The sequence below is a fragment of the Xenopus laevis genome, chromosome 6L (assembly GCF_017654675.1).
Source record: "Xenopus laevis strain J_2021 chromosome 6L, Xenopus_laevis_v10.1, whole genome shotgun sequence".
Lineage (NCBI taxonomy): Eukaryota > Metazoa > Chordata > Amphibia > Anura > Pipidae > Xenopus > Xenopus laevis.
In genome coordinates, this window is record NC_054381.1 from 105044353 (window position 1) to 105071895 (window position 27543).

Consider the following 27543-nt stretch of genomic DNA (forward strand, 5'->3'; position numbering starts at 1 on the left):
ATATGGCATTGGGGCAGAACAGTTAATTTAAGTCTAGGAACACATAAAACCTGTCAAATAATATTAAAGGGTTGTTCACCTTTACCTTAACTTTTAGCATGACGTAGGAAGCGATATTCTGACATAATTTGCAATTGATTTAATTTTTCATTATTTCTGATTTTTGTTATTTAGCTTTTTATTTAGCAGCTCTCCAGTTTCCAATTTGGGCTATCTGGTTGCTAGCGCCCAATATACCAAAGCAACCATACGTTGATTTGAATAAGAGACTCTGAATATGAATAGGAGATACCTGCATTAAGAGGGGGGGGTCATAAAAAGTAGTAACAACAATAAATTTGTAGCCTTACAGAGCATTTGTTTTATAGACCCCCATTTGGAAGCTGGAAATAGTCAGAAGAAGAAGGCAAACAATTTAAAAGAAAAAAATGAAGGCCAATTGCAAAGTTACTTAAAATGAGCCATTCTATAACATACTAAAACATTAATTAAAGGTGAACCACCCCTTTAACACTATTAAATGCTAAGTAATGGCCCCTGTAGATTAGTATTTGTTGGGTTTGATTTACTAAATGCAAACAAGTAGTTATAATGATCGTTCAGTTGGCTTGATGTATGAAGCAATGAGTGCTCTATATGTGAAGTTTTACAGATATCTGAAATACATGAAGGCAAATGGTGCAACTGACTAGGAAAACATAATAAATGAAGCAGATTTTTTGGTTATTTTTCAACCGTCCTTGTTGGTTAGCATACAGTCATTCAATTAACAACATGCGCTTCTTCGTCTTTTCTACATTTTTATTAGGTAGAATTGCTGTTGATATCAGACTGCTGATTTATTTATCTTGCAGCTAAAGCCTTTAATGCCGGGTGCAATTTGTGCTGTGAGCCAGCTAGTGGCAGTCTAATTCCACTCTTTCCTCATTTCTGCTTCATTTGCCGAATTGCCGGCTGCTTAAATCTGTTGCAGTAATTGAACTAATGATGAAAGAAGCCAATTTCACACCTGAATTCTGCTTCTCTGCCACACAATAAAGACAGGAACATTTCTGGTATAGTACCAAATTAGCTCCATGGAATCCATTTACATTTCTAGATGAAAACAAGATTTGAGTATAGGAAAGGAAAATACAGATTTACAGTTAGATGCTTTTGTTGTTGTTTTTTTAATCACCCCTCCCCCCACCTATTGTCTTGTCGTTATTTTTCAGTCTGTCAATATTACTGCCTTTTCATCAGTTATTTTAATGGAATATGGAAATGACACGCAGGGAAATCTATTTTCTGCACAAGGTCACCCCCATGTAAATATGATGTTATGCCAGTAGACAGTCTATTTTGTTGTTGCCAATGGACAAGTAGCTATAACAAGACATTTCTTTCCGAAGAGGAAGAGCAGTGATTCCAAGCTTTTTGCTTCAACCATAATTCCCACAATCCTAAGCCTGGAACTTATTTACCTAACTAAAAGGTCCTTGTAATGAGCTGGTAAAAGAAATCGTTAAACGCAAAGCAAGCCAAACTCTGTGACTGAAAAACATGTAATTTTGTACACATGCCCTATATCTGAAATTCTGATCTTTCTCATGAAAGTGTGAGCCATTTAGAGACCTTGACTTGATTGAGCACTAAAAGGTTTTTCGAATTGCACCCTCCTCTTTATTAGATTTATAGTGGCACATTGGAATCAACAAATTGTTTGTTCCTCTAGTGCAGGGATCCCCAACCTTTTGAACCCGTGAGCAATATTCAGAAGTAAAAGGAGTTGGGGAGCAACACTAGCATGAAAAATGTTCCTAAGGTGCCAAATAAGTGCTGTGATTGCCCATTTAGTAGCCTCTATGAGGATTGTCAACCTACATTGAGGCTCTGTTTGGCAGTACACCTGGTTTTTATGCAACTAAAACTTGTCTCCAAGCCTGGAATTTAAAAATAAGCACCTGCTTTGAGGCCACTGGGAGCAACATCCAAGGGGTTGGAGAGCAACATGTTGCTCACGAGCTACTGGTTGGGGATCACTGCTCTAGTGTTTGGGCATTAAAACATGTAATAGCCTGATATTGATCTGAAGACCCTAGGGCTTTGGTGGAAAGCAACGTGCATGTAGAACATAATATTTCTTGCTTTGCCCCACCCCGATGATGTTTATATGTCACACACCTTCAGGCACATATATAGCACATAGTATATCGACTAAAGCTGGCCATAGACGCAAAGATTTGATTCGCAGGATCGGATCTTTGCATCTATGGCCAGCTTAACTCCCCCCCCCCCAACCCCTCCCAGATTCATAGTAAAGCACCTTCTACATTGCAAGAATACCCAGCCTGCAACCTCATGCAGTTGTAGCTCATGCACAACTGGATGCAACATCATCCCTAATTCTGAATAGTACATGGCAATAGGAAAGCTCTAATTAACACAGTTCACAGGATTTTGTAGTATCTAAACTTAAAGGAAAGGTTATACCCCCAAAATGAATACTTAAGCAACAGATAGATTACATCAAATTAAGTGGCATATTCAAGAATCTTACCAAACTGGAATATGTTTAAGTAAATATTGCCCTTTTACATTTCTTACGTTGAACCACCATTTTGTGATGGTCTCTGTGCTGCCTCAGAGATCACCTGACCAGAAATACTACAACTGTAACAGAAAGAAGTGTGGAAGCAAAAGACAGAACTCTGTCTTCTAATTGGGTCAAGTGACCTAACATATATGGTTTGTTTGTGTGCACCATGAATCCTAGAATCCCATTTTTTAAAATGGTAATTTTTATATTTATGATTTACCAATGGCACATACTGCTAAAAAGTATATTATTATGAAAATGGTTTATTTACATGAGAGCTGTTTTATTCAATATATTTTTATAGAGACCTACATTGTTCAGGGGGGTATAGTTTAATTAAAATATCTAAAAGAAATAGAGGGCCTAGTAGAACAATTTTGAAGCACTCAGGCCCCTGACTAGTGGGATTGGACTCATGTTTAATATTGCTTACTATCTGTCCTCTCTCTAGTTTATATAAGAGATACCCTTATGGCCCAATACATCAAGGCATCACATGTTAAAAGAGAAGATGGTGGGCTTAGATTTTGGAAGCACATCTTAAGAGCAGAAGGCTTTCTGCATGCCTGTGGTCTCTTTCCAAGTACAATAATATTAGAAACATGCAGCATCAGTCAATTGTCAGCATGTGCAAGAAATTGCCGGTGAGGAACAATGCTGCTCAGAAAGCGGCACCATAACCTTTGCTGGCTATGGACACTTATTCTGTGTATAAATGCAGAGAAGATGAATGTGATAAGTAGGTTACAGCCACAGTCTTTATTTTCACACAGCTGCCGAGGTCATCTCTGTGGCTGCTCTATTGATGGCACCCAGCACATTTCAGGCGCTGAGCCTAAAGAGCAGCAATAAAATTGATATAAAGGAATTTGACATCCCGGCATGGTATAGGCCCTGTTCAGAGTTAGTCCATTTACCTGCCTTTTCCAGATCAAGCTGTCCATTCCCTCACGTTGCTTTTTTTTTTTTTTTACCACCCTTACTGATAGCTTGAACACACTGAGTAATTATTTGCTCATTTCGAAGCTCACACTATGTGTGAGGAATTTGCCTTTACAGTGTTTTTTTAAGTCCACCAGAGGACAGTGATGAATGCACTTTTTTTTTTTAAACAGCATTAGCAACATACATGACAACAGAGCACTTCGCTTAAGGTTTCCAGACCTTTTAATAAATTTGGGGTACTTTTAATGTATCCAGCTAGAAGGGCTGCCCTGTAAAAATGCAATTTATGCAGCAACATCTATTCGGCACGTCCCTGAATTTCCAATTGACCTTCTTCACCTTCTAATATCATTCTTTTTCATTTAGCTTTTATTAACATGTGGGTGGTGTACAATCAAGAAGTTCTGTTGAAGGCAACACATATTACAATAGAAAAGACACCACTGATGATTCTTTTTATAATCATTAATAGGTTGTTCACCTTTGAATTAACTTTTAGTATGACTTAAAGAGTGGTGTACTGAGAACATTTGCAATTGGTTTTCATTTTTTATTATTTGTGGCTTTTGAGTTATTCAGCTTTTTATTCAGCAGCTCTCCAGTTTGTAATTTCAGCAATTCGGTAACTAGGGTCCAAATTACCCTAGCAACCATGCACTGATTTGAATAAGAGACTGCAATATGAATTGGAGAGGACCTGAATAGAAAGACGGGTAATAAAAGGTACCAATAAAAATACATTTGTAGCCTTACAGAGCATTTGAATTTTAGATGGGATCAACGACCCCTCATTTGAACACTGGAAAGAGTAAGAATTATAAGGCAAATTATCAGAAAACTATATAAAAAAAAAATAATGAAGACCAATTGAAAAGTATCTTAGAATTGGCAATTCTATAACATACTAAAAGTTAGCTTAAAGGTGAACCACCCCTTTAATTGTGGAGATAAATCTGATGCCATCTTAACAAGAGTGGTGAGGCAACTGCTGATTTGCAATCGTATTCAAATGTTTTTTCCATGAAAAGAAACTTTTTCTGGTACTAAAATCTTGTCTCGACACAAGATCTGTAATCTTTAAGTCTGCAAATGTCTCCACAATAAAGATTAAATGATTTATAGCTCAACCAACATACCAGGCCTGTGATCTCTTGTCCTTGAAGCAGTGATGAATTTGAGACCCGGCAAAAATGGAAATTTCAATATGGCTTATTGATGGCCATATTAAAAAGACAAATTAGAAGGCGGCAGTTCCTTGCAATTGATTATATACATATTTATCAAGCAGATTTTTTTTTTTTTTTATATGAACAAAGAATCTATATTAATTTAGTTTAAATAATGTCTAAAAACCAAAATCTTGTATTGTTTTGTTTATTTGTGCTTTAAACTGCTGCAGCGGTATAGGTTGCACATCTATGTTCAAATTTCCAGAGATAATATTATTAATGACACTATAAAAGCCTTTGAGTTGCAACTCTTTTGTTTATATAAACATGACTTTAATACCTTTTCTTTAAGGGATACGGTCATGGGAAAAATTTTTTATATAAAACTTCAGTCACTCTTTACTGCTGTAATGCAAGTTGGAGTGATATCACCCCCCCCCCAGCAGCCTAACAACATATAGCAGCTCCCTAACACAAGATAACAGCTGTCTGGTAGATATAAGAACAGCACCCAATTGTAAAATCCAGGTCCCACGGTGACACATTCAGTTACATTGAGTAGGAGAAACAACTGCCTGCCAGAAAGCAGTTCCATAGTGCAGCACTTGACTCTTTCTGAAAGCACATGACCAGGCAAAATGACCTGAGATGGCTGCCTACACACCAATATTACAACTAAAAAAAATACACTTTAAATGTTATATGGTAGAGTGAATTATTTGCAGTGTAATTTAGAAATAAAACATCATAAAAATCCTGACAGAATCCCTTTATTTCCTTTCCCCAGGGCTCAAATACGCAATACACAAATGTGTGTGCCAGAACACTGATTTTCATCCCAAATTTATAATTACTTCTTCAAAATATATTCATTGTATCCAGGGGAAATGCATACATTTTTAAATGTAGTACCCCTTGTATAAATTACAACTAACAGAACCTGCAGCTGGCCTTCTGAATATATATATATATAGTTTTAAGTATATATATAGTTTTAAGAGCTGCATCCTTGTGTGTATCAGAGAGATGTTTTCCTTTCAAAGTATCGCATGAAACCCTAGAAATAGTATTTGAAAGTGGAGTAAAAGTATTTGACACCCTGATTTATTCATATATGCTTACAAACCTATGAGACCTGTAGGTTGCTGTGACAACACCAATCTCTGTGTCCAATTTCGGGATCACAGCAGATACCATTAAGATGGGAAATTTGCAGGAGCCAATTCCTAGACAGTGGGTACCCATCAACAAGTGATTAATTAAGGCATTTATCATCCTTGCTTTAATTACTTATGTATTCATGAAGCACAGGGTGAGATGTAGATAGACGAAACAGACAGAATACTGATTTCCTGTCTGAGGCACATGAGTTGTCTTTACATGTAACGCAGAAATAGAGTTTGGTTTGGCAGGTGTAAGGATGAATGTTTCATTCCAGTAGTTACTACTAAATGGAGGAGATGCATTTCCTTTTTGTAAAAAAGGCAGATTTGTAATAAGTTTATCAACACACCAGAACAGTGCTGTAAAATCATACATCTTAGGGAACATGTTTGGGTGATCACTGTTGCATAATAAAACTTATTTTTAAATTATAAAGCCTAAGGTTTTTGTTTATTTGTTTTTTAGGAGTGAAAGCATACCATCGTGCATTTGAGGGCGTTCCCATGCAGATGTCAAAAGGAAATCATCAACAGAACTTCAGCTCTGATGATACCAGCAAATATGAAGAGAGTAAATGTAATCCAGAGGTGCAGACTCCTACAGCCTTCATGTCTAATAAGCATACTGATTTTCCTTTTATCCCTGATTTGAAAATACCAGCATTCAAGTACAACCAAGATCCCAGTGCTTCTGGAAAGCATACCCCAAATAGTAGTACATCATTTTCTGTCGGATATAGTTCAGAAGTAATTGTGGATGCAAAAAAGCTTTTATCAGCAGAAAAAGGTCATCCAAATTTAATGGCACTTGATGTGCTGAAGGAACACAGTGGGTCAGAGAAAAGCAGTGGTGGAAAGCAGGACCTTCCATTGGATCTTAGTGAAAAATCCACCAGACATGAACTTTGTAGTAAAAGTGCTATTTCTGCATTGCAGGCAGCGTTGGTCATTCATCAGTGTCCATATTGCAGTCACAATACTTACTATCCTGAGGTCTTGTGGATGCACAAAAGAATTTGGCATAAAGTTAGTTGTAACTCAATGGCTCCTCAATGGATTCAGCAAAATGGTTTCAAAAATTTGAAAAATAATTTGCTTTTCCAAACTAGAAATGGGCGTACAGGTCCACCTCCAGCACTTGGTGGTAAAGAATGCCAGCCTTTACCAATAGCTAGGTTTTCACGCACTCAGATGCCAATTCGGCCTGCAGCATCAAAAGGAAACACTTCCAATTTAGGCAATGTTTCCAAGGCAACATGTGGATCTCAGGTTCGTGACAGCTCTCATGGATTCAGTGGGTCGAAAATCACAAACTTTGAAGTCCAGAAGCAACAAAAGGTAGGGGACCAATTTAGTACATCAGTACAGCAGCCACTGTTAAAATCTAGATATGAAACCAGTCCAAAATTGATACAAGCTGCAAGTTTCAGTAGAAACCTTTCACCTGCTCAAGCATCGGTATCAAGGCAAATACTTCAGCCTACTAGTAGCAAACAAGTGGAAAAATATGGGATGGCTCAAGGTGGACCTAGTACTGCATCTCCAAATAAACTAACTATATCTGACACAATTAAAACCAAATTTCCTCTTCAGCGGCCACCGTACCCATTTCACAAAGTGGAGCCACAAATTAAACAGGAGAGTCCTCCAGTGCCTCAAAGGGAATCTCAGGGCAAGATTGTCAATGAATTAGGGACAGTGTCCAACTGTAGCACAGGCATGAAGACAAGCCCTTTGTTTCATACGCAACCAAGTACAGCAGCTGACCCCCAATCTTTTCAATCAGTCAAGCAAGAACCAGTATCGGAAGGCCATGAAAAACGACTGGACATTTTAAATATCTTTAAGACTTACATTCCAAAGGATCTTGCTACTCTCTACCAAAGCTGGGGCGCCAATGCTAATAATTTGGATAATGCAGGTAATTTAATTTCCCTGAACTACAGTTCTAGACAGTGAAAAGCAACCATGATGTGTCAGTTACCTGAGAAGTCAACTGTTAAATGTTGTATTTTTAACAAGGCAATTTTTTTTTTGCTAAAGGGTTTTAAAAGAAAAAACAAAGGACCTTTATCCATTCTAGTTAACATTTTCTAATGTTCATTAAAAATCTGGGCAGTTAAAGTTTCACCTTCCAAAACTTTTCAGTTCAGTTGTTTTCAGATAGCTTACCAGGAATAAAGGCGTTTTTCAAACACCTTCTATTTGTGACCATTTTTCTAATATTGAAAGTTTGCAGTTTTATTTTTCACCTTCTTATGTTTTTTTAAAGCTGCTCTGGAGGGGGAGGGGTCACGATTTTGTAAACTATTCTAAATGAATAACATAGTAAGTTGAAAAAAGACACATCCATCAAGTTCAACCTTTTAACTTTTTTTTTTTAACCTGCCTAACTGCTAGTTGATCCAGAGCAAGGCAAAAAAAAATTGGTGCATTCGTTGATCCTTTTTTATCTTTGTCCCTGCTGAGCAGATATCCAGAGTTTCATTAAAAATATCTATTATAATTGATACAATAGTTGCTAATATTCCATAAATGCTAAAGATAAATGTATCAACTAATGTAGCAAATTGTAAGAATTTGCCCCTGGATTAACTGAGCTGCTAGAATGAAATACCAGAGACAGAAACGTTAAACTTTAATCTTCAATTCTGGAAAAACGGTAAAAAAATAAAACATGGAAAGCAACTGAAAAAAAAGTATATATTTCTGTGCAGTTCAGAAAACAACTGAAAAAAAGTGTGTAGAAAGGGAACAACCCCTTTAAGACTGAAAGAATGGGTTTTTTAATATGCAAATTAGGGGCCAAGGCATATGGAGTATGTTGTTAAAAACACAGCTACTCGCCCCGATTACTATTAGTTAATTTTTCAAAAACTGTGCATCACTACATAACTATTGAGCAGGAGTGCCCATACTTGGGCCTTAATGTGGGGTCTACTTTTAGTAATGTTGTCCCATTATGATCTACATCCATAATAGCATTGTTAGCATTTTGTATTGCTTAAATATTATATTGATTTTTGGGTTATATTGATATATTTAAGAATGTTATTTATTATGTATTATATTATTTATGATATTGTATTATTATAATAATCATTTATTATTATTAACTATTCCATGTGTAACCATAACACAATAAATATCTGAATTAAACAGAAGGGTGATTTAGACAAGCTGTACATCTGAAGACTAGACATTGTCTTGAGATTTTACTGATCACCAGCTAAAGGTCTACTGGTAGATCCCCATCTACCTTTTGGGCACCCCTGCTATATAGATTAGGTTCCCTGAAGAACTGTTGCATCTTCTGCAAGTGTTAACTGCAGTCCTTAAAGGGGAACCATTGTGAAAATTAGAATTTAATATAAGCTTCATCATACTGAAATAAGAAACTTTGTAAATACAATCAAACAGTCTGTACTGTTTCTGACATAATCAAGTTTATCATCACTATCCCTCTCTTAGCATCTGTTTCTCTTCATTCTCTCTACATGCAGCAGTTGGGTGTCAGATAATCATTGACAGTTAGATCCAATTTATCTCATGGGGGGGGCTCCTTTTGCCTAGAAGATGTATTAGAGCTCATTCTATTAAAATTACCAGACATAATATCTCTTTACATGCAGGATTTGTGCAAAAGGCAGTTATTTTGTTATATTTGATTTGTACTGGAATCAGTTATTTGAGCTCTAATTCATCTGCTAGCAAAGGAAGCCCCCCTATACGATACATTGGATCTGACTGTCAATAAATATCTGACACCCAACTGCTGCTAGAAAGACAAAATGAAGAGAAACAGATGCTGAGAGAGCAATAGTGAATATAATCTTGATTATTTCAGAAACGATACAGAATATTTAATTGATTGTATTTACAAAGTTTCTTATTTCAGTATGATGAAGCGTATATTACATTTTCATTTTCGCAATAGTTCCGCTTTAAGTGTTTCTCTTGTGGGCTTGTTTTGGCATATTTTTTACTTGCCATATTTTATTTAAAACTTATAGACATAATGTAATTTAGATAGGTAATTAACCAGCCTCACTAGGACATATTATTGTTCTTGCAATAGAAATAACTGTTTCAGCTCGCATTTAAAACTTAAGCAGCATGCACCATGTACACCCCATGGTGTGTAAAAACTGAAAGTCTGTGAACTACATCACATTGCAAAAAATAAAGATTAGCTACTATTGTACAAAAGTAGAAAGAACCCCACTAGCATCAAAAATGCCATTCTAGAAAGATTCTGCAGAAAAGAGCAAATGATGTTCAAAACAAACATTGAAAACTAAAAGCCAGATATGTCTTTCTTGATCAGCAGCAAAGACAACAGCTAGCCCTTTAAGTCAGATGTTGTAAACTGACCTTTTAAAAAAAAAAAAAAGTGAGGGCTGAGTAGTTTTTCTGCAAATGCTAATGGAACGGAAAACATGTTTATTAAAGGCAGGAAGAGGGCTGTTATGCTCCTACTGTCTGAAAATGTCCAGAATGACACACTCATTCTCAGATGTCTTCTGTCTATGCCTGCGAGGTCCCGGGTCAAAGCAGCACCAGCAGGCAGGTAGGTAGGGGCTAAAGGTTTGATCAGTCTGTGATGGCTCCACTCACTCTGAATTTGTCTCCAAGGTACGTCTGCCCAGGGGGGACAGGCTGACTCTGGTACTACTCATTTTCCATTATCCATCTGACTTGTCTCTGGCACGCTGAAGTCACTTTGATTTGCTTGATACACTGCTTGACAAAGCTGGGTGATGGCTGAAAAGTGGATCCAGCTGCTCTGAAAAGCGCACACCTGACATGCCAGTCCTGGTGCGGGCACATCACGGGGAACATTTTTTAATTCAATGTAATTTATGCATTCTTGCAGTCCTGTGTGTGCCTAGCCTGTCATCCCGAGCCTTGATGAAGGCTGACAGTTGTCATCTAGGGCCTGAAGGTAGCCTCACATAATGACACATTAGACATACTAATGATGTTTTCTTCTAGCATAATGTTTTCCTCTCAACTTCTCCCTTTTTCTGTCTCTCTCTCCTCCTCCCCCCTCCCCTCCTTATCAACCACAGGAATGCTTAGGACACAAGCACGGCAAGGAGACTATGTTTGCAATGAATGCGGAAAATGTTTCAGCCAACCGAGCCACTTAAGAACCCATATGAGGTCCCATACAGGTACATGTTCCCTGAAGCAGATTTTGTTTATTTATATTCTGATCAGCTTTGCAGAATGTCTTTGCACTGCAAAACTGTTCACAGCAATGCAAATTAACCTCTCTGCTGCTTGAATAAAATTAGTGTTGACTATCCACTAGTTTCATAAGGCCCATCCTTTGGATACATGTTAAATATGGATGAAGACAGTCCATTATCCAAGTACAGCTGGGGTAGACGTTCTCGGCCACTTTTTTGCAATTAAGTCTTGCCTATTGTATAGGGATTCACACTCATAGTGCATAATCTCTTTGGCTCAGAGGTTAAATTTTGATGCTATATATGCCCTAGAATAATTCATTTGTAAATTATAATGTACAGCTTTTGGGAATTTGCAATGTCCCCATATGTTTTTTGAAATACCTTTTGGATGTTGCTTTCTTAAAAACGTGCTGGAAGTGTATCTCTGGCTGATTCCAAGTGAATTCACCCTACATTTCTACATAGTGCCCTAAAATTAAGTTTATCATGTGTGCACACCATTATACTCTATTTTACATCCCCATTCCATGCTTTTTTTTTCGTTTATGGAAATTGTTTATTGTAGGTTATAATAGAAATACATAAATATGCCACCATTTTCTCCTTGCACAAATGCAATGTGAACCATTTAATGGGCAAATGTCATATGAGCATTTGTATGGCAGTTTTAGACCTGTGGGTCTGCTATTGAGAAGTGTGAATGATGCATACATAAGCCAGTCTGATATGAACTGACAGAGGCCAAATGGTAAGTAATGCAAGAAGAGGGTCCCTTTACACACACACTGATAATTAATGTTGTCAGTGATTGCTTTCTTCAGCACTGAAATCTGAATTAAAAAGGCCAATAGCCCTAGGCTGCCATTAGCACTCACTCTCACTGTAAGTGTTGCAGTAAATTGGTGTGTTCTGGCCACCGGCTGCTGGCTGGTGTCTTCCTTTTTTTTTCTTCCTTTTTTTTATGTATTTAAACTGTAATGGACTCAATATTGTACACACACTAACGAACGAAAGCTTGAATGCTCCTCTGTTTAACAAGACCCCTTGTTCCCACAGTGGTATTTGAGTCTAATGGACTCCGAGGTACTGAAGTTCACACCACCTCCGCAGATGCCCCAAAACAAGTATGTTATCAATGATCTGAGTGTTTGGGTTTTCTTCTGGTTTCTGGGGAATGAAGTTGCACAGCATTACTCCTCAGTAAAGCACTGACCATTTTATCCTAAATGAATCTTAGAGCCATGCTTATTATGATCAACATACACTCATGTTTAGTTTACTGTAGTCTCTTTTAAGCTCTGAACACAAATCCTATGTGAATCGATTTAAAGGGAAACTATCATTTTTTTTTTAACTTTGATAATCCTATTTTCCATAAAATAAGGCGAGAACAGACCCAGGACGCTAGACAAAAATGTCAATATGCACGCTACACTTGCCAACACATAGCTGCCTTTTAGATTTCAGATGTCTCAGGCAAAATAAGGCTCACTATTCTTATTATTATATTCTTGCTTGGTTTCTTTCTTATATTAGTTATTCTATCACCCAGTCCTTTGTGTATATTTAAAGGGCTATGGCTCATGGGGCTTTTCATTGTCTCTACTAATTAGCCTTTGAGCTGCATTTGTCTCCTAAAAAGGCATCTGTGCAAATTTGGGCAGCAAACCCAGACTGAGGACTAATCTTATATTCCAGTCACTGCCTTTGGATTGCTGCTACTGAGTACTAATCAAACTTCACTATATATCTATATAAAATGTAATTTTATTTTCACTTAAACTGACAGTAAAGTTGAGATGATGTAAACTGTATCTACAAAGGCCCTTCTCTCATTATAGTTACATTTTCTTTATGAGAGGGTGATGCCACATTTCATGCCTCATCTAAGACCATCCTTTTTATTAGGAGGGCCCAGATCATAGATTCGCAACACCTTGGTCTTTGTTGAACCTTTGTTGTTGTTGTTACAGAGGTAATGGTACTGAGCCTTTCCACTAAAACTATTCTGCAGAAATAATAATATGTCTTTTAAAGGTGAGAAGATGTTTCTCAATTAGTAATGATAAAGGGATTGATTAGGCACTGATCCCAGGCACTTCCAGGCTATTCAGCATACCTGTTAGCCATACTGAAAGAAAGTTTGCACTGAATCTAGTATACCATACCAACCGATAGCATTTCAAAGTCTCCTGCATGATAAAAAAAATATTTCTGTGTTGGCTGCAGGCTACTAGACATAGCCCTGTCTTTCTGACTTTTAGGGTAGAGGCGCATGTTTTTTTTTTTTTTTGTATGGTTTTGATTTAACAAGTTAGATATCGCGGGGTAGAACGTATTGCCCATATTAGATTACCCTTTTATAGCAAAGGTTTGGTGTGCCCCAAAGTATTGTGAAGGTGAGAGTTTTAATTTGTGTATGTATGTGTGTGTGTGTGTGTATCCACCCCAGTCTTACCAAAAACAACTTTTATGCAAATAAATATTAAATATCATCATGCTTAACTGTTTGTTACGGGAAAAATAAATAGTATCAATAGTAAACTTGATATCTTCTCACTTTTTTAGATGATAGTTTCCCTTTAAGTATTCCTATTTTGATGCAAACCATTATCTGTGCGAGCTGCCTTTCAGGCCAGAGAGTACTATACTAAGCAATGGGCTAATCTGTCTGTGTTTTTCTGAAGAGTACATGTGTCCAGTGGTTCTTTTAGTAACTCCTTATTCTAATCTTGCAGCCTCTGTGGAATCTGTGTGGTGGTGTGCTTTCCTGTTTCTAATGTCTAGCTTCACTATCTTAACAAACTCCCTTTCAATTTCTCTGTTTCCTTTTAACTTATAAAAGAGAATAAAATGAATAAATTGGACCTGAAGCCTTACCAAAATAGGGTCGTAGTGTCATTTTTCTCCGTTATTTAGAAATACTGCTGTGTTTTGATTTCATTTAGAAATGACATAGGCATGAACAAAAGATGATTTTCCTGTGATTTATTCTATTAATTACGCATGGCAGCAGAGGACACCCAGAACATTAACATCCCCGTATTTTGTTGTCTTCCCCAACCCCTTAATTACGGCACACAAATGATTGAAACGAACTGGCCTTCTGCCGGAAATCTAGCAATAACCCTTCCACTAACACTTATAATGACGCATTAAGCCTTTAAGGAACAGTGTAAAAATAAAAACTTGGTAAATAGATTGTGAAAGTAGATGTAATGTATAAAAGCTGGAGTGACTGAATGTCTAACATAACCAAACAGAACACAACTTCCTGCTTTTCAGCTCTCTAACTGTTTGAAATTGATCCTTAACATGCAACTCAGATTCAGAAGCAAACCGTGTGGCCCATGTGCCCCCCCTAAAGTCACTGATTGGTTACTGCCTGGTAACCAATTAGCAGAAACCAAGAGACCTGAAAAGCAGGAAGTAGTGGTCTGGCTATTATGTTAGACATTCAGTCACTGCAGCATTTATACATTACATTTTTGCCTAACTAACTATATTAGAAACATTTTTTAATTTTGCACCTACTATCTGTTTAGCCAGTTTTTATGTTTATACTGAACAGTTCCTTTAACTGTCTCTTTTTAAAGATAGACATAATTTTCAATTGGTTTGAGCAATAAGTAAATTAATCAGTTTAATCAAACCATTGGATCCTTCTGCTTGGGAGTAAGAAGAAAAGTACATATTTTGTACTATCTGAAACACTCCAGGCCTCTATCTTTATGCTTAAGGTGTTGCCTGCGTATACATGAACCCCAATGCTTTTGAAGTGGGGATGACACAAATATAGAGTATTGCCTCTCTGGCTACAACTAGAATTGCTGAGGATGAATTATAAAGAGTGGCACAACTGAATTTATGTCACTGAATACAGATTTGTCAAGACATTTTACATGGTGGTTATCAAGGCTGATGCTATAAAGCGGGTTACAATGAACAAGGTGCTCAGAGACTCCCAATTCATAGCCATTATATGTGGTTGGTAGTTATTCTCCTCCCAACACTCAATTAAGGCACTGTATCTTCTGAACGGACTGTCTTCACCATTTGCCCTACTACATATGTTTTATCTAACATACATCCTCCCATACACCTTTATTCTGTTTCTGTTATACAGTAAGACCGTGCCATTGTGAACAAATGATCACTAATAAATGAAAAAAACAAACTCATTTTCAGTTAGCAATGTACTGCAATGTATGCTCCAGTGATCCCATTGTTAATTAAATGACACATCTGCACGACAGGCCACTTATTGCATGTATAATACTATTCACAATTATTTAATATATACATTTGCCCATTAAAAATATGTAATATTAAATTAATGGCCATGTGCTTGGATGGGGCTTTAAATTTCCTGGTACATATCTGACTGCCCCTCCACATTTTAAATTGGAAGTGCTCCTGCAATAAAAAAATAACCTCTGTTAAAATTTGATTAAAAGGTAGAAAAAAATGACATTATCCCTTTAATTATTTACATCTGTCACGATCCAACTACAATATATACAGTGGGTTTTTTTGTCAACTGTGTAGTACTATTTATCCTACCAGAATTCTAGGAACAATTTCTTGTATTTGAATGAGGCAGTACCTTTAAAAAGACTCTCCTTTAGAAAGACTCATTTCTATGCTTTCTTTGCTATTCATCTGAATTGATTTGCTCATCTCTCCTGATCGACAGGGATTCTTTGAACTGCATGAATGATCACATATCATAATCAATTACCCATCTGGCATAGTTCACTTTCATGGCTCCTATGGTTTTCTGCAGTGAGAAAACAGATGGAAGTGCTTTGGGTGTGCTCCTTGCGTTTCACATTAAAGGAAGTCCCTCTTGTTCCTAAGACCTAATGTTCCATTTCAGTTCAATGGTGTGCTCTCTACAGTGACTGAAGGATTAGTTAGCATTATGATTATTAGTGATTAATTAAATATGTTAGAACACTATTTGCGAAACATTTTCAGTACTCATTTTATATACAGTTAGGTCCATTAATATTTGGACAGACGGCTTTTTTCTAATTTTGGTTCTGTACATTACCACAATGACTTTTAAATGAAAACAGCTCAGATGCAGTTGAACTGCAGACTTTTAGCTTTAATTCAGTGGGTTGAACAAAAAGATTGCATAAAAATGTGAGAAACTAAAACCTTTTTTTAACACAATCACTTCATTTCAGGGGCTCCAAGGTAATTGGACAAATTAAAAAACTGAAAATAAAATGTTCATTTCCAATACTTCGTTGAAAACCATTTGCTGGCAATGACAGCCTGAAGTCTTGAACTCATGGACATCACCAGATTCTGGGTTTCTGCCTTTTTAATGCTCTGCCGGGCCTTTACTGCAGGGGCTTTCGTTTGCTGTTTGTGGGCCTTTCTGTCCAAAGTTTAGTCTTCAACAAGTGAAATGCAGCTCAATTGGGTTCAGATCAGGTGACTGACTTGGTCATTCAAGAATATTCCACTTCTTTGCTTTAATAAACTCCTGGGTTGCTTTGGCTGTGTGTTTTGGGACATTGTCCATCTGTATTATGAAACGCCTCCCAATCAATTTGACTGCATATAGCTGGATTTGAGCAGACCATATGTCTCTGAATTCATTCTGCACACCCCAAGCCATCACACTGCCTCCACTATGTTTTACAGATGATGGTATGTTTTGGATCATGCCTTCTCCATACTTTTTTTTTGCCATCATTCTGGTAGATGTTGATCTTGATTTCATCTGTACAAAGAATGTTTTTCCAGACTGTGCGGGCTTTTTTAGATGTTTTTTTTTTTTTAGCAAAGTCTTATCTAGCCTTACTATTATTGATGCTTATGAGTGGCTTGCACCTTGCAGTGCACCCTCTGTATTTACTTTTATGCAGTCTTCTCTTTATGGTAGACTTGGATATCGATACACCTACCTCCTGGAGAGTGTTGTTCACTTGTTTGGCTGTTGTGCAGGGGTTTCTCTTCACCATGGAAATGATTCTGAGATCATCCATCACTGTTGTCTTTTTGCGTTGCTGAGTTCACCAGTGCTTTCTTTCTTTCTCAGGATGTACCAAACTGTAGATTTTGCCACTCCTAATATTGTAGCAATTTCTCGGATGGTTATTTTCTGTTTTTGCAGCTTAAGGATGGCTTGTTTCACCAGCATGGAGAGCTCCTTTGACTGCATGTTGTCTGTTCACAGCAAAATCTTCCACATACAAGCACCCCCCTCAAATCAACTCCAGGGCTTTTATCTGCTACATTAATAATGGCATAATGAAGGAATTGCTCACACCTGCCCATGAAATAGCCTTTGAGTCAATTGTCCAATTACTTTTGAGACCTTGAAATTAAGTGATTGTATTAAAAACAGGTTTTAGTTCCTCACATTTTTATGCAATCTTTTTGCTCGACCCACTGAATTAAAGCTGAAAGTCTGCAGTTCAACTGAGTTGTTTGTCAGAAGAGTATATATTCTATGTTCATTTGGCCTTAACAAACCCTGCCAAATTGTATTGTATAAAACAAATACTACACATATGATTTTGTGAAGCTTTTCAGAGTAGGAATCAGGAAAGTGAATGCTCTAAACAGCAAAGCAACATGACATCACTTGGAGATCAAACCTTATACCTTTAGGTACTAGAGAAGATAGTGGAGAGGCTTGCCGTGGTCATTTAAAGCAGACTAATGGGCAGAAGGACGTGTACACCAGTCGTTTGCTTTTGCTCATTTATGGCATTTAAACACAATGTTGTTGTCTTAGTAGAGGGGTCCATGGATTTTGAAAACACGTGAACAATGACAAAATAGGCACAGTTTTGGTCATCTTGCCTGTGCTTAATGGAGAATTCAACCTGTTCGTAAAAAAAAAACCCGTACTCCCACCCCAGGTAGACCCTCCTCCCCCCAGGCTAACTGCCCCCCCCCCCCGGGAGATACTCCATACTTACCCCTCGGCGCAGATTCTTCCAGTGGATTTCCACTCGTCCATTTTACACAATCTCTGTAAGCTGACTGAGAGATCGGTATGCGACAACTGCGCATGCGCGAAATTACGCAGAAATTGCCAATCTCTCAGTCAGTTTACCAAGGAGCTGGAAGAATCTGCGCCGAGGGGTAACTATGGAGTATGGGGCATCTCCCTGGGGGGTAGAAAAAAGGAATGTTATAATTAACTGTGTTGAATATCCTTTCCTGTAATATTTAACTTGGCCACTGTGTACTTTTCTTTTCTAATCAATTACATTCTCGCACCCCTGGGGCTGATTTACAAACTTAGACACTTAATTGCTCCAGTGTAACTGCTCATAACAACCAGTCAGATATTTGCTTTCATTTCTCTGCTTTTTGTAGACTCTTCCAGGAAGGTTGCTGATTGGGTGTTGGCAACTGCATTCTTTTCTCAGAAGATCACCTAATTTAATAAATATGCCTTTACAGTTATTTTAGAATACTTATTTTTGTACTCTATCTTCTAACAACTTCTCAGTTTAATAAAAACTAGGGCAGATCAATCAATTAATGATCAACAAGTCTCTCCCCATCATCTCTGTTCGTGAATAAAAATGGCCAGTGCCTGGCAGCAGGACAAGGGGGCTGTGTATCTACAGCTGGAGAGATGCTGGTGTTTGACCTTTTCATATACTTGCACGCTACAGTTAAGCAAGCCATGAGAAAGCTGAGCTTGTCAGTATTCAGTAGAAATCGGAAATACAAGCAAGTGCTTACACCAGTCAAATATCACGAGACATTTAATAGCGAGCATCTTTCATAAAAATGTACAGTAGTGGAGATATGCAGTTGGTTATACACCGTGTCCCGCTTCCAAAAGCTTTCAGTCCAGAATCCATATTACTGAGGATCACAACTCCATCAATTTTTAGAACGCCATGCAATATTAATAAATCTTCAATTGTATTACGGTATCATTACTTGCCTTTATATAGCGCTGACCTTTAGATCCACTATTTAGAGGTCACGCATCCAGTGGAGTTTACGATCCAGGTCCCTATCATAATTGCATACACGCTGTGGTCCATTTTAGCAGGTACCCAGAGTAACATACTTACTCCATAGAACCATGGCTGGAATTAAGCCTAGGACTCCAGTGAACAGTAAATAGGAGTGAATGCATAACATTCCAAAAAATCAGAATGGGCAAAGCAATAAAAAAAAGAACCTGATGGAAGGGTTGCCAGTATATATAATTAAAGGACATGTAAAATGTACTTCATAGGGTGGTGCCAATGTCCCAGGTGTTCCCTAGTTACTACAATCTCATGTACTTTTTTCTGTGACTTATCTGTGGTCCTTATCAGCTATCTGGAATTGTGTATATGCACAGTATAGCAATATTTACGCTACTGAGCATGTGCATAGTCACGGACAGAGAGGAGGAAACACTTGGAAGTCACTGAAGATGGTGGCGCAGTGCTCAAAGGAATATATTTCAACCAAGGTTAGCAACTATCTTGAAATGGTAAAGAAGCAGGAACAGGCAGACTAGCTTTCTGTTTCGAGCACAAGGCTCTTTATGTAATCACATTTGATAAAGTGCCTTGTGCTCGAAACATGTCATGCTAATAAAAACACTAAGCAGCTAGTTTGCCTGTTCCTGCTTCTTCACCATTTCAAGATAGTAGCCTTTTGCATCGTGAGCAGGATGCACTTAAGAAGCACAGGACATCACTTCCTCCCGTGTTGGAATCCTCTTATTATTTCAAGGTTAGCAACTGTATTTGTTGGGGGTTGGAGGGGATTCCAAAATGGCACCCCCCTAAGTGAATTTGTTCCCTTGCCCTTTCATTTTTTAATGTCTTTTTTCCTAATATATAATGTCAGATTTTATACATCTGTGTATTTGTAAAGGATGTAATGACATGTAATACACTGCTCTGATTCTCTAGAACAGGAGTGCCCATTCTTTACTATTGCGAGGTCTACTTTTAGTAATGTTGTCTTATTATGATCTACATCCATAAAAGCATTGTTAGCATTCTGTTCCATGCAAAATATTACTTACATATTGATTTATGAGAACACGCATATTGCTATATTTAACAAACAACTATTTCTTTTAAAACCTTAAAGAAATAAATATCTGAATGAAAAGCATGAAACAGGAGGGTGATTTAGACAAGCTGTATGTTGACAGTATCTTGAGATCTACTGGTCACCAGCTAAAGGTCTACTGGTAGATCCCGATCTACCTTTTGGGCACCCCTGCTCTAGAACACCTGCAGCAAAGCAGCACAGTACTGCTATGTATTTGTCATGAAATAGAGAGACAAAAAAAAGTCTCTTATTTTAAAATAAATCCCAAATATTTTTTAGCCTCTGAACTAGAGTACCTTCCAATGTTCCACATTGTTTTAAGGCACAAGAAAAAAACTTATAGTATCCCAGTCCTGTTCCACATTTATAGCTGCTCAACCCTCTTGTCCATACCACTCTGCCCCTTTTCTTTTGTGGTGTATCAGCACATAGCAATGGGTGTCAGTCTCAACTAATTGTATGATTAATGGAGCATTGTCTATCTTCTACTTCTAATTGTTCTTTCCAAACCTATTTGCTGTGTGTGTGCCTTCTCATTAATCAAAATAATCCACTATGAACAAATAAATGGCAGCCTAATTTATCGTGGACTTAGAGATCAGAATATAACCCATCAAATTTCACTAAAATCTGTTTGACTGTTATGCTTGCATGCTTATTTCCTTCTGTGTCAGGTGCTCGTACAGTTTCCTGTCCTTTTGCACCTTAAAGGTCATGTTTGTAATTGGTACGGCTTCAGTGTGGAGTTTGTAAATATCCAGTTCCGAGGAGGCATCCAAAGTAAAATGGGTACTAAGGGGCAGTTAAGCAGAGATGAGCAAATTAATATGTACACAACTCAAATTATCACAATTTGGTTATAAAATTACAAATTATACTCTTTTATGGCTACATTTTAGTGTTCCAGATTTACTGGTATAATTGAAATTTATATATATATATCAGTTATAGAAACTGCACCAGAAACTAACACAAGTTTGTTGCCTTCATTTAACCGATATATTAGGCTTTGAGTATCTGATCTTAAAGGGGTGGCTCATCTTTAAATTAACTTTTAAGTATGTAATAGAATGGCAAATTCTAAGCAACTAAATTATTTATTCTTTATAGTTTATTAATTGTTTGCCTTCTTCTTCTTCTTTCCAGCTTTCAAATGGGGGTCAATGACCCTATCTACAAAAATGCTCTGTACGGCTAAAAATGTATTGTTACTGTTGCTTTTTACTACTCTTCTATTCAGGCCTCTCCTGTTCATATTGCAGTTATTCAAATCGATGCATGGTTGCTAGGGTAATTTGGGCCCCAACAACCATATTACTGAACTGGAGAGCTGCTGAATATGAAGCTAAATAACAAAAAAAAAAAAAATTATAAAAAATGAAATTGTCTCAGAATATCACTCTCTACATCATACTAAAAGTTAATCTAGAGGTGGACAACCCCTTTAAGATTAATAAATTAAAAATCAGACTTGCCAAGTCGACTGGCCTGCTGTATATTGTGCCCTTCACCAATGTCATTATGGAATCCAAGAAAGCTTCAGGCTCAGGTTTATTCTTGCAAGTCCCTTTACTTTCTATACGATTCTTTATTTCTTTATCACTGCATTTATTAATGGGAATTGCTACATACCTCACTATGACTACACTAGATGTACCTGTAGAACAGTTTGTGTCCTGTATGTGTGTGTGTTTGGGGACTAGCACTCCCTTCCTTTCACTCTCACATACCCCTAATAGTAGCACTGCTCTTTTACTTTTCCCACTAGCTATTTCTTAACATGCTTACTTTTCCTTCCTTGCTCATCATTTTCACATTCACTATAACAGCTCTTGCGTTCTAAGGGAAAACACCAGCATATATGTACAAGGTTCTAACATGGATTATTATTATTAACCATTACTTATAAAGCGCCAGCTCATACCACAACGCTCACAATGGAATTGATGTAGAGTTGCAAGTTATTTTTACTGTATTTCAGCAGGCTGGGTTGAAAGCAGATTTCCTCTCTGGTGTGTCTCTATATACAGCGAATAATGTACCCCCTATTGTAAATTATATTAGAAGTCACCAAGGAGTTCCATGACCATATTAAAGCACAAGGCTGAAGGTTGACTGAGATTTCTTCTAATATCCTCATAGTTTTCAACAGGGGGTACTTTATTTATTATAATAAACAAGTTTGCAGTAAGAGCAAACTGTTTTAGTAAATGAGCACCGTGCACCAATATTAAACATATGCCCAATTAATTGGTTATGTTCTTTGTTTTAAATGAAGATAATTAAATATATTACCGTAAAAGAGATTGTTGTATGAGCTCTGTAGTCTTGTGGTGCCAGTTCACTCCACTCCACTTTGGTGCTGTGAGCTCCCTTTACTGGGTACATCACCCATGTTTTAAAGAAAATGTAATTCCATGCAGCTTTCTAATATACATTAATTAGAAATGTTCAGTGGTTTTAATGGCAACTGAAAGCAGTAGCCAGCTCTCCTTCAGCCAAACGAATTCCCTTCTGTTACATTGTTTGAAGAGTCAGAACTACCAGTCCATGCATTAAATAGAAGGGTAAATACAAATTAACTGAAACAGATTTTTAATGAATGTTTATTAGAAAGTTGTTTAGACTTATATTTTCTTTCTTTATGGAAAGAAACATGGAAGAGGAGAACAGAGACGGCACAAACTGAATAGAGCTTACAGATCTTTTCTTTTACTTCCTATTTACTGGGCCTATTTGAACATAGGTGTAGATCCTTCATGTAAATGCTTGCATTTAATAAAACTTGTATGTGTTCTTTATTTTACTAGGGGAGAGACCATTCCAGTGCAGATATTGTCCATACAGTGCCTCTCAAAAAGGGAACCTAAAAACACACGTACAGTGCGTACATCGGGTACCGTTTGACAATAGCGAGTACCCCGACAAACAACTCCTTCAACCTCAAAGTGATGATAACAGTTACATGGACGATCAGCTGGAAAATTTGCCTTCAAATCACCAAGTCCCTGGAGCTGTGGTGTTAAAGTGAAGAAGGAGAAATAAAATCCACAATCAACTTCCCCCCCCAGCTGGGGTTGATCTTAACCTTCTTAACATTTTCTTATTAGACAAGATGTGAGTGGAAATGCATCTGGTCTTCCCTCCCCTCAACGGTTCAGTGTTTGCCGGATAATGAACTATGGCAAAATTTGAGATGGAAAAAGACAGTCAATAGTGAAGCAGATACTAGTCTCACACACAACAACACACACTGAAGCAAAACAAAATATTACAAGTGAAAGCACTGATATTATATCTACGCTATGGACTGTAGCCGTAGAAAGTGTACTAAGGAAACATTCACAACTCTCTGGATGAATCTGCCACTGATTGCCTAAAGTCCGACTGCTCAGTGACGTTACATAGTGATATGCATTGGTCAGCTCTTAGGACCGCTCCATGTTTAAAATGGTCTCTTTTTTTTTTTTTTTTTAATGATCAAACAATGCTTCACACATTGCTGCGCTGTTTTCGGGACACAGATGAGCTCAATGACACTGCTTACATTATGCTACAGGAACACTAAAAACACACAAAAAAATGCTTCTCCATTTTACTCTCAGGACCTTTTTGTAATAGGGCTACTTTCTTAAACCTGCTTACAGAAATTATGCAATTTTGTTTTGCTTTGTAATAACCTAACCACACACATCAGCTGCCGATTTGACGTACTGTACTAGATACAAAATAGTTGCTGTGCATGATGGAGCAGGGACCCCGTGATCTCCTCGCCCCGCTGCAGAACCACCCTTCTCAATGCCGGCACCTTGAGAGAGGTCTTAATATTTTTATTTCCAGGTTATGGCATGGTAACAGAATTTCTTAACTACTTCATCTCTTATATTTTGGTGGCATTCAGGTTGTGGGAGAGAGGGGGAAAAAGATTTTTTTTTAAAAATCTATATATAAATATATATATATATAAAAGTAAGTATATACCTCTTTTGCAGAATATTTTTATGGTGAGGTGGTGGTGAGTAATTAGATGAGAAATCAAGCAGTGTACTCAATTATAACCCCATATACTGTAGCAGACGGGCTTGACCTGTGCTGCACAGACGGGGGGATACATATGTATTCCATAGATCTAAATGTTTCTATCCTTTATTGCGGTGACACTGTGTGGCACAGCAATGCCTCTGAGAGTCTCAAATTTTGCACATATGATTTTATGCATTATCAACCAAGTTACTGCTGCCTTGAAAGAAAAAATGTTCTGTGGAAAAAAAAAAATTGCAAAAAAGCTTTACTAGTGTTTTTTTAATTGTAACCTTTTGTAAAGGCAGGAAATGGGTATATAAATCCTAGCATGCTAAATATATTTTTCAAAAAAAAAAAAAAAAGCAATAATTTTACATGTACAGATATGAATCTAACCTTTAATACTGGTGAGAGCAACAGTTTACTTTGTATTATAAAAAAAAAACACATTTGCTTGGGTTTTGTAGTATGCAAATACAGAAGATGGGGGCGGGGGGGATTTTGTTTTTAACATTTTTATTTTTAACTTAGTTATTGATTTATTTTTTATCCTTCTATTAAATTTAGATTTTATTCACTCATACCAGAGACTTAAGTTTAGTCCTTTTTTCTATATAAAGCATTTTATTTTAGGCATTAAGATTCATGGTGCTGGCCTGGAAACTAGAATGCTTGACGGGGATATTGAAGTCTTTTCTGGGGGTATGGTATATAAGCAAAAGAATTTCTCGTCTTCGAGTTATACCCAAAAATAAATTAGGCTTATTTAGCTGTTAAATATAGTTCTGTGGCCGACCATTATTTTTAAAGGCAAAGCAGCCAGGCTTAAATTAATTACAACAAGAGAACAGAGTAGCCAAATTCTAGTTCATACACTGCAGCCATAAGACTTTTTAGGAGATACCTCTGGAGGAGCACAATCTGGACAAGCCAAATATAAGCAGATGCAAATCTCTTTGCAACATGGAGATTAGATTATCCATTTTATTCATTTGCGTTGTTCATTGCCATTCGACAGATTCAAGTACGAGAGACAAGAGAAGATACCATGTCCTTGTCAGTATATAACTGCCTCTGTTACCCAACACCTCTAGTATCACAAATGACACCTGAGAATCATCTCCAAAAACCCAAATGGCCGCCCAGACCATTTCTGCATTCTTCAAGTTTTCGATATAAATCATCTGCAGCACTGGATGGAGAAATCCAAATAGAAATGAGAAATGACTACATTTAAACTATATAGACTTATCTTTATTTTGCGTAGAATTTTATTAATTTTTTCGTATTAAATATTGAAGGTGCACAGCCTGCTGATAAGAAGCAAATACCAGGCCTACCCAAAGGAGATGCTGTACAGCAACAACTAGAGGCCTGATGCCCCCTGATCTATTTTTAAATTCAAGTATTTTGAGATGAAGAATATTTTTTATTAGCCACCATATTGTCCTTTGTTCTAAAAAATGACCGCAGTGAAAACCGGCACAGCAGCTCGTCTACTTAAACCTGTTTCAGACCTTTCCGGACATTGATTCACCACATTTTATTAAAGCAGAGAATGCAACCGTTGTGAATTCCTTGTATTGGGCTCCTGATTTTACTTGGCATAGTCTTAGACAACATCTGACAGGAAGCAAGACTGTCAGTGAGGTTACGTGGGTATTAATCAGAGAAGTTTACAATGCGGATGTTTCTTTATAGAGAACGGTAGGGGGAAATTATTATTGCAGATAATTATATGCTGTGTACAGTGCAGAAATAAGATATTCACTTAATTGAACAAGCATAAAAAGTAAATCCACACGGATCCTAACAAATGTTTTTTTTTATTTTTACATCACCCCTTTTTTCTTTCTTTTTAGTGTGTAGCTTTGTGTTCTTTCTATTTTTTTTTTATCATCAGTATTGTGTTGATTTGTTAATGTAGAAATCAGCTAGGCTATAGTATTTAAAATGATTTTTTGTTTGTTATTTATTTAGTCGACCTGTTTTGATCAGCTTTTAAATAAATGACTTTTAGCCTGACACACTCCTGTTAACCATCTGTGGACTGTTACATCATTTTTTCCTACTACCTCTACCAATCTACTGTTTCTCACTCTTTAACAGGTTATTTTTTACAGCGCGCTAATGTAATTTACACAATAAAGGGTTTGATTGTTTACACTGCAGGTGCACAAGTCTCATTTTTGCTCTTTGCAATAAAACAAGGGGCAGTGGGAAAAATGGAGCAAACTTAATTAGAGCAAAGATGCTCTAATTACATGTTATGGGCCAATTATATGTCATACAGTTTGTTGGAGGGCTAGATTGAATTAAAATGTTGTATAGGTAAGACTATGATGCCTCTGAGTAAACTGGAGGCCATAAAAATCCTTTGGGCAGTCGGACAGCCCTGATCTAAGATCTATTATAGAATGTGTAAGCAGTATTTAAGGTAGAGATGGTTTAACATGAATAAATCTAGAGGGTACATTAGGCCTTTAAACGCACACCTTTTAATCTTTCATAAGAAATTATTATGTCAGTTGAAGACCTGACAGGTTCAAAGCTCTAATCTGCTAAAACACTATATAATTTGTTTTATGAAACATCAGCAGATGAGGAAGTGAAGAGTGAAAATCACTGTTTGGGACATCATTCTTCTCCCTTCTGATCATTGACAATGGGTAGGGGAATTAAGGAGTGGCTATAAATGCCATACCTCTCCCCTGACCAAAATGCTGTAGAACATAATGTGTATGGCCATATGCCATGGTCTACCAGTGGTGGAATTCTGCTTTTCTTTATTTCTGTATGATTATAGGGGCATAGTTAGTGGGAGTTTACTCTAAAAATCTCGTAAAAATGAAGTAGTTTTTTTTTGTTTTGTTTTTTAAATCATTGTAAGCTTTTTTTTTAGACCTCAAATGATCTCACAACTGGAATGGTTTCTGATTTAAGGAAAAACTCAAATCAGTGTAGTTAGGGTGAAAAACTTGAATACTCTGCAGCTGTTTTGGGAGAGAAGATGACTAAAGGGTTGGAGGAGATTTTAAACTAGGTGTGGGGAGGAGGGAGTGGGAAAAGATTCAGTGGAAAACAGGTTAGATGAGATAGTGGGCAAACGAAGGGGAAATTGGGGTGGAGATTTGGTTGGGGGTATTGTTAAGGATAGGGAGAACCACATGTCATATGTTCAATATGGTACCAGTATTAAATGTATGTTTGCAAATGAAAGGAGTCTGACTGGTAAAATGGAAGAGCTGGAGGTGCTGGAGCTGGAGTGAAAATATGATGTGATTGGTGTGGCCGAAACATGGCTGAATGAGTCGCATGACGGCAGTAAATAGCGGCTATACTTCATTTCGGAGGGACAGAGGCAATAGAAAAGGAGGAGGGGTATGTCTGTTTGTTAGGCAGGATTTAAAAGCTTA

General features: G+C 37.2%; 1 protein-coding gene across 5 annotated transcripts in view; it reads left to right on the forward strand.

Annotated features, from left to right (window-relative positions):
- Nucleotides 1-26293, forward strand: part of znf516.L (zinc finger protein 516 L homeolog) — a 93587-nt gene extending 67294 nt beyond the window's left edge. For 4 of the 5 annotated variants that reach the window (XM_018267846.2, XM_018267848.2, XM_018267845.2 and 1 more), the window contains 3 exons: nt 6322-7776; nt 10928-11032; nt 22915-26293. In XM_018267846.2, coding sequence (XP_018123335.1) covers nt 6322-7776; nt 10928-11032; nt 22915-23135 — 1781 coding nt within the window. In that variant the 3' untranslated portion in view covers nt 23136-26293. Of the gene's footprint in view, nt 1-6321; nt 7777-10927; nt 11033-12109; nt 12178-22914 lie in introns of all 5 variants that reach the window. The other variant, XM_018267849.2, reaches the window with a different exon arrangement.
- The last annotated feature ends 1250 nt before the right edge of the window (nt 26294-27543 follow it).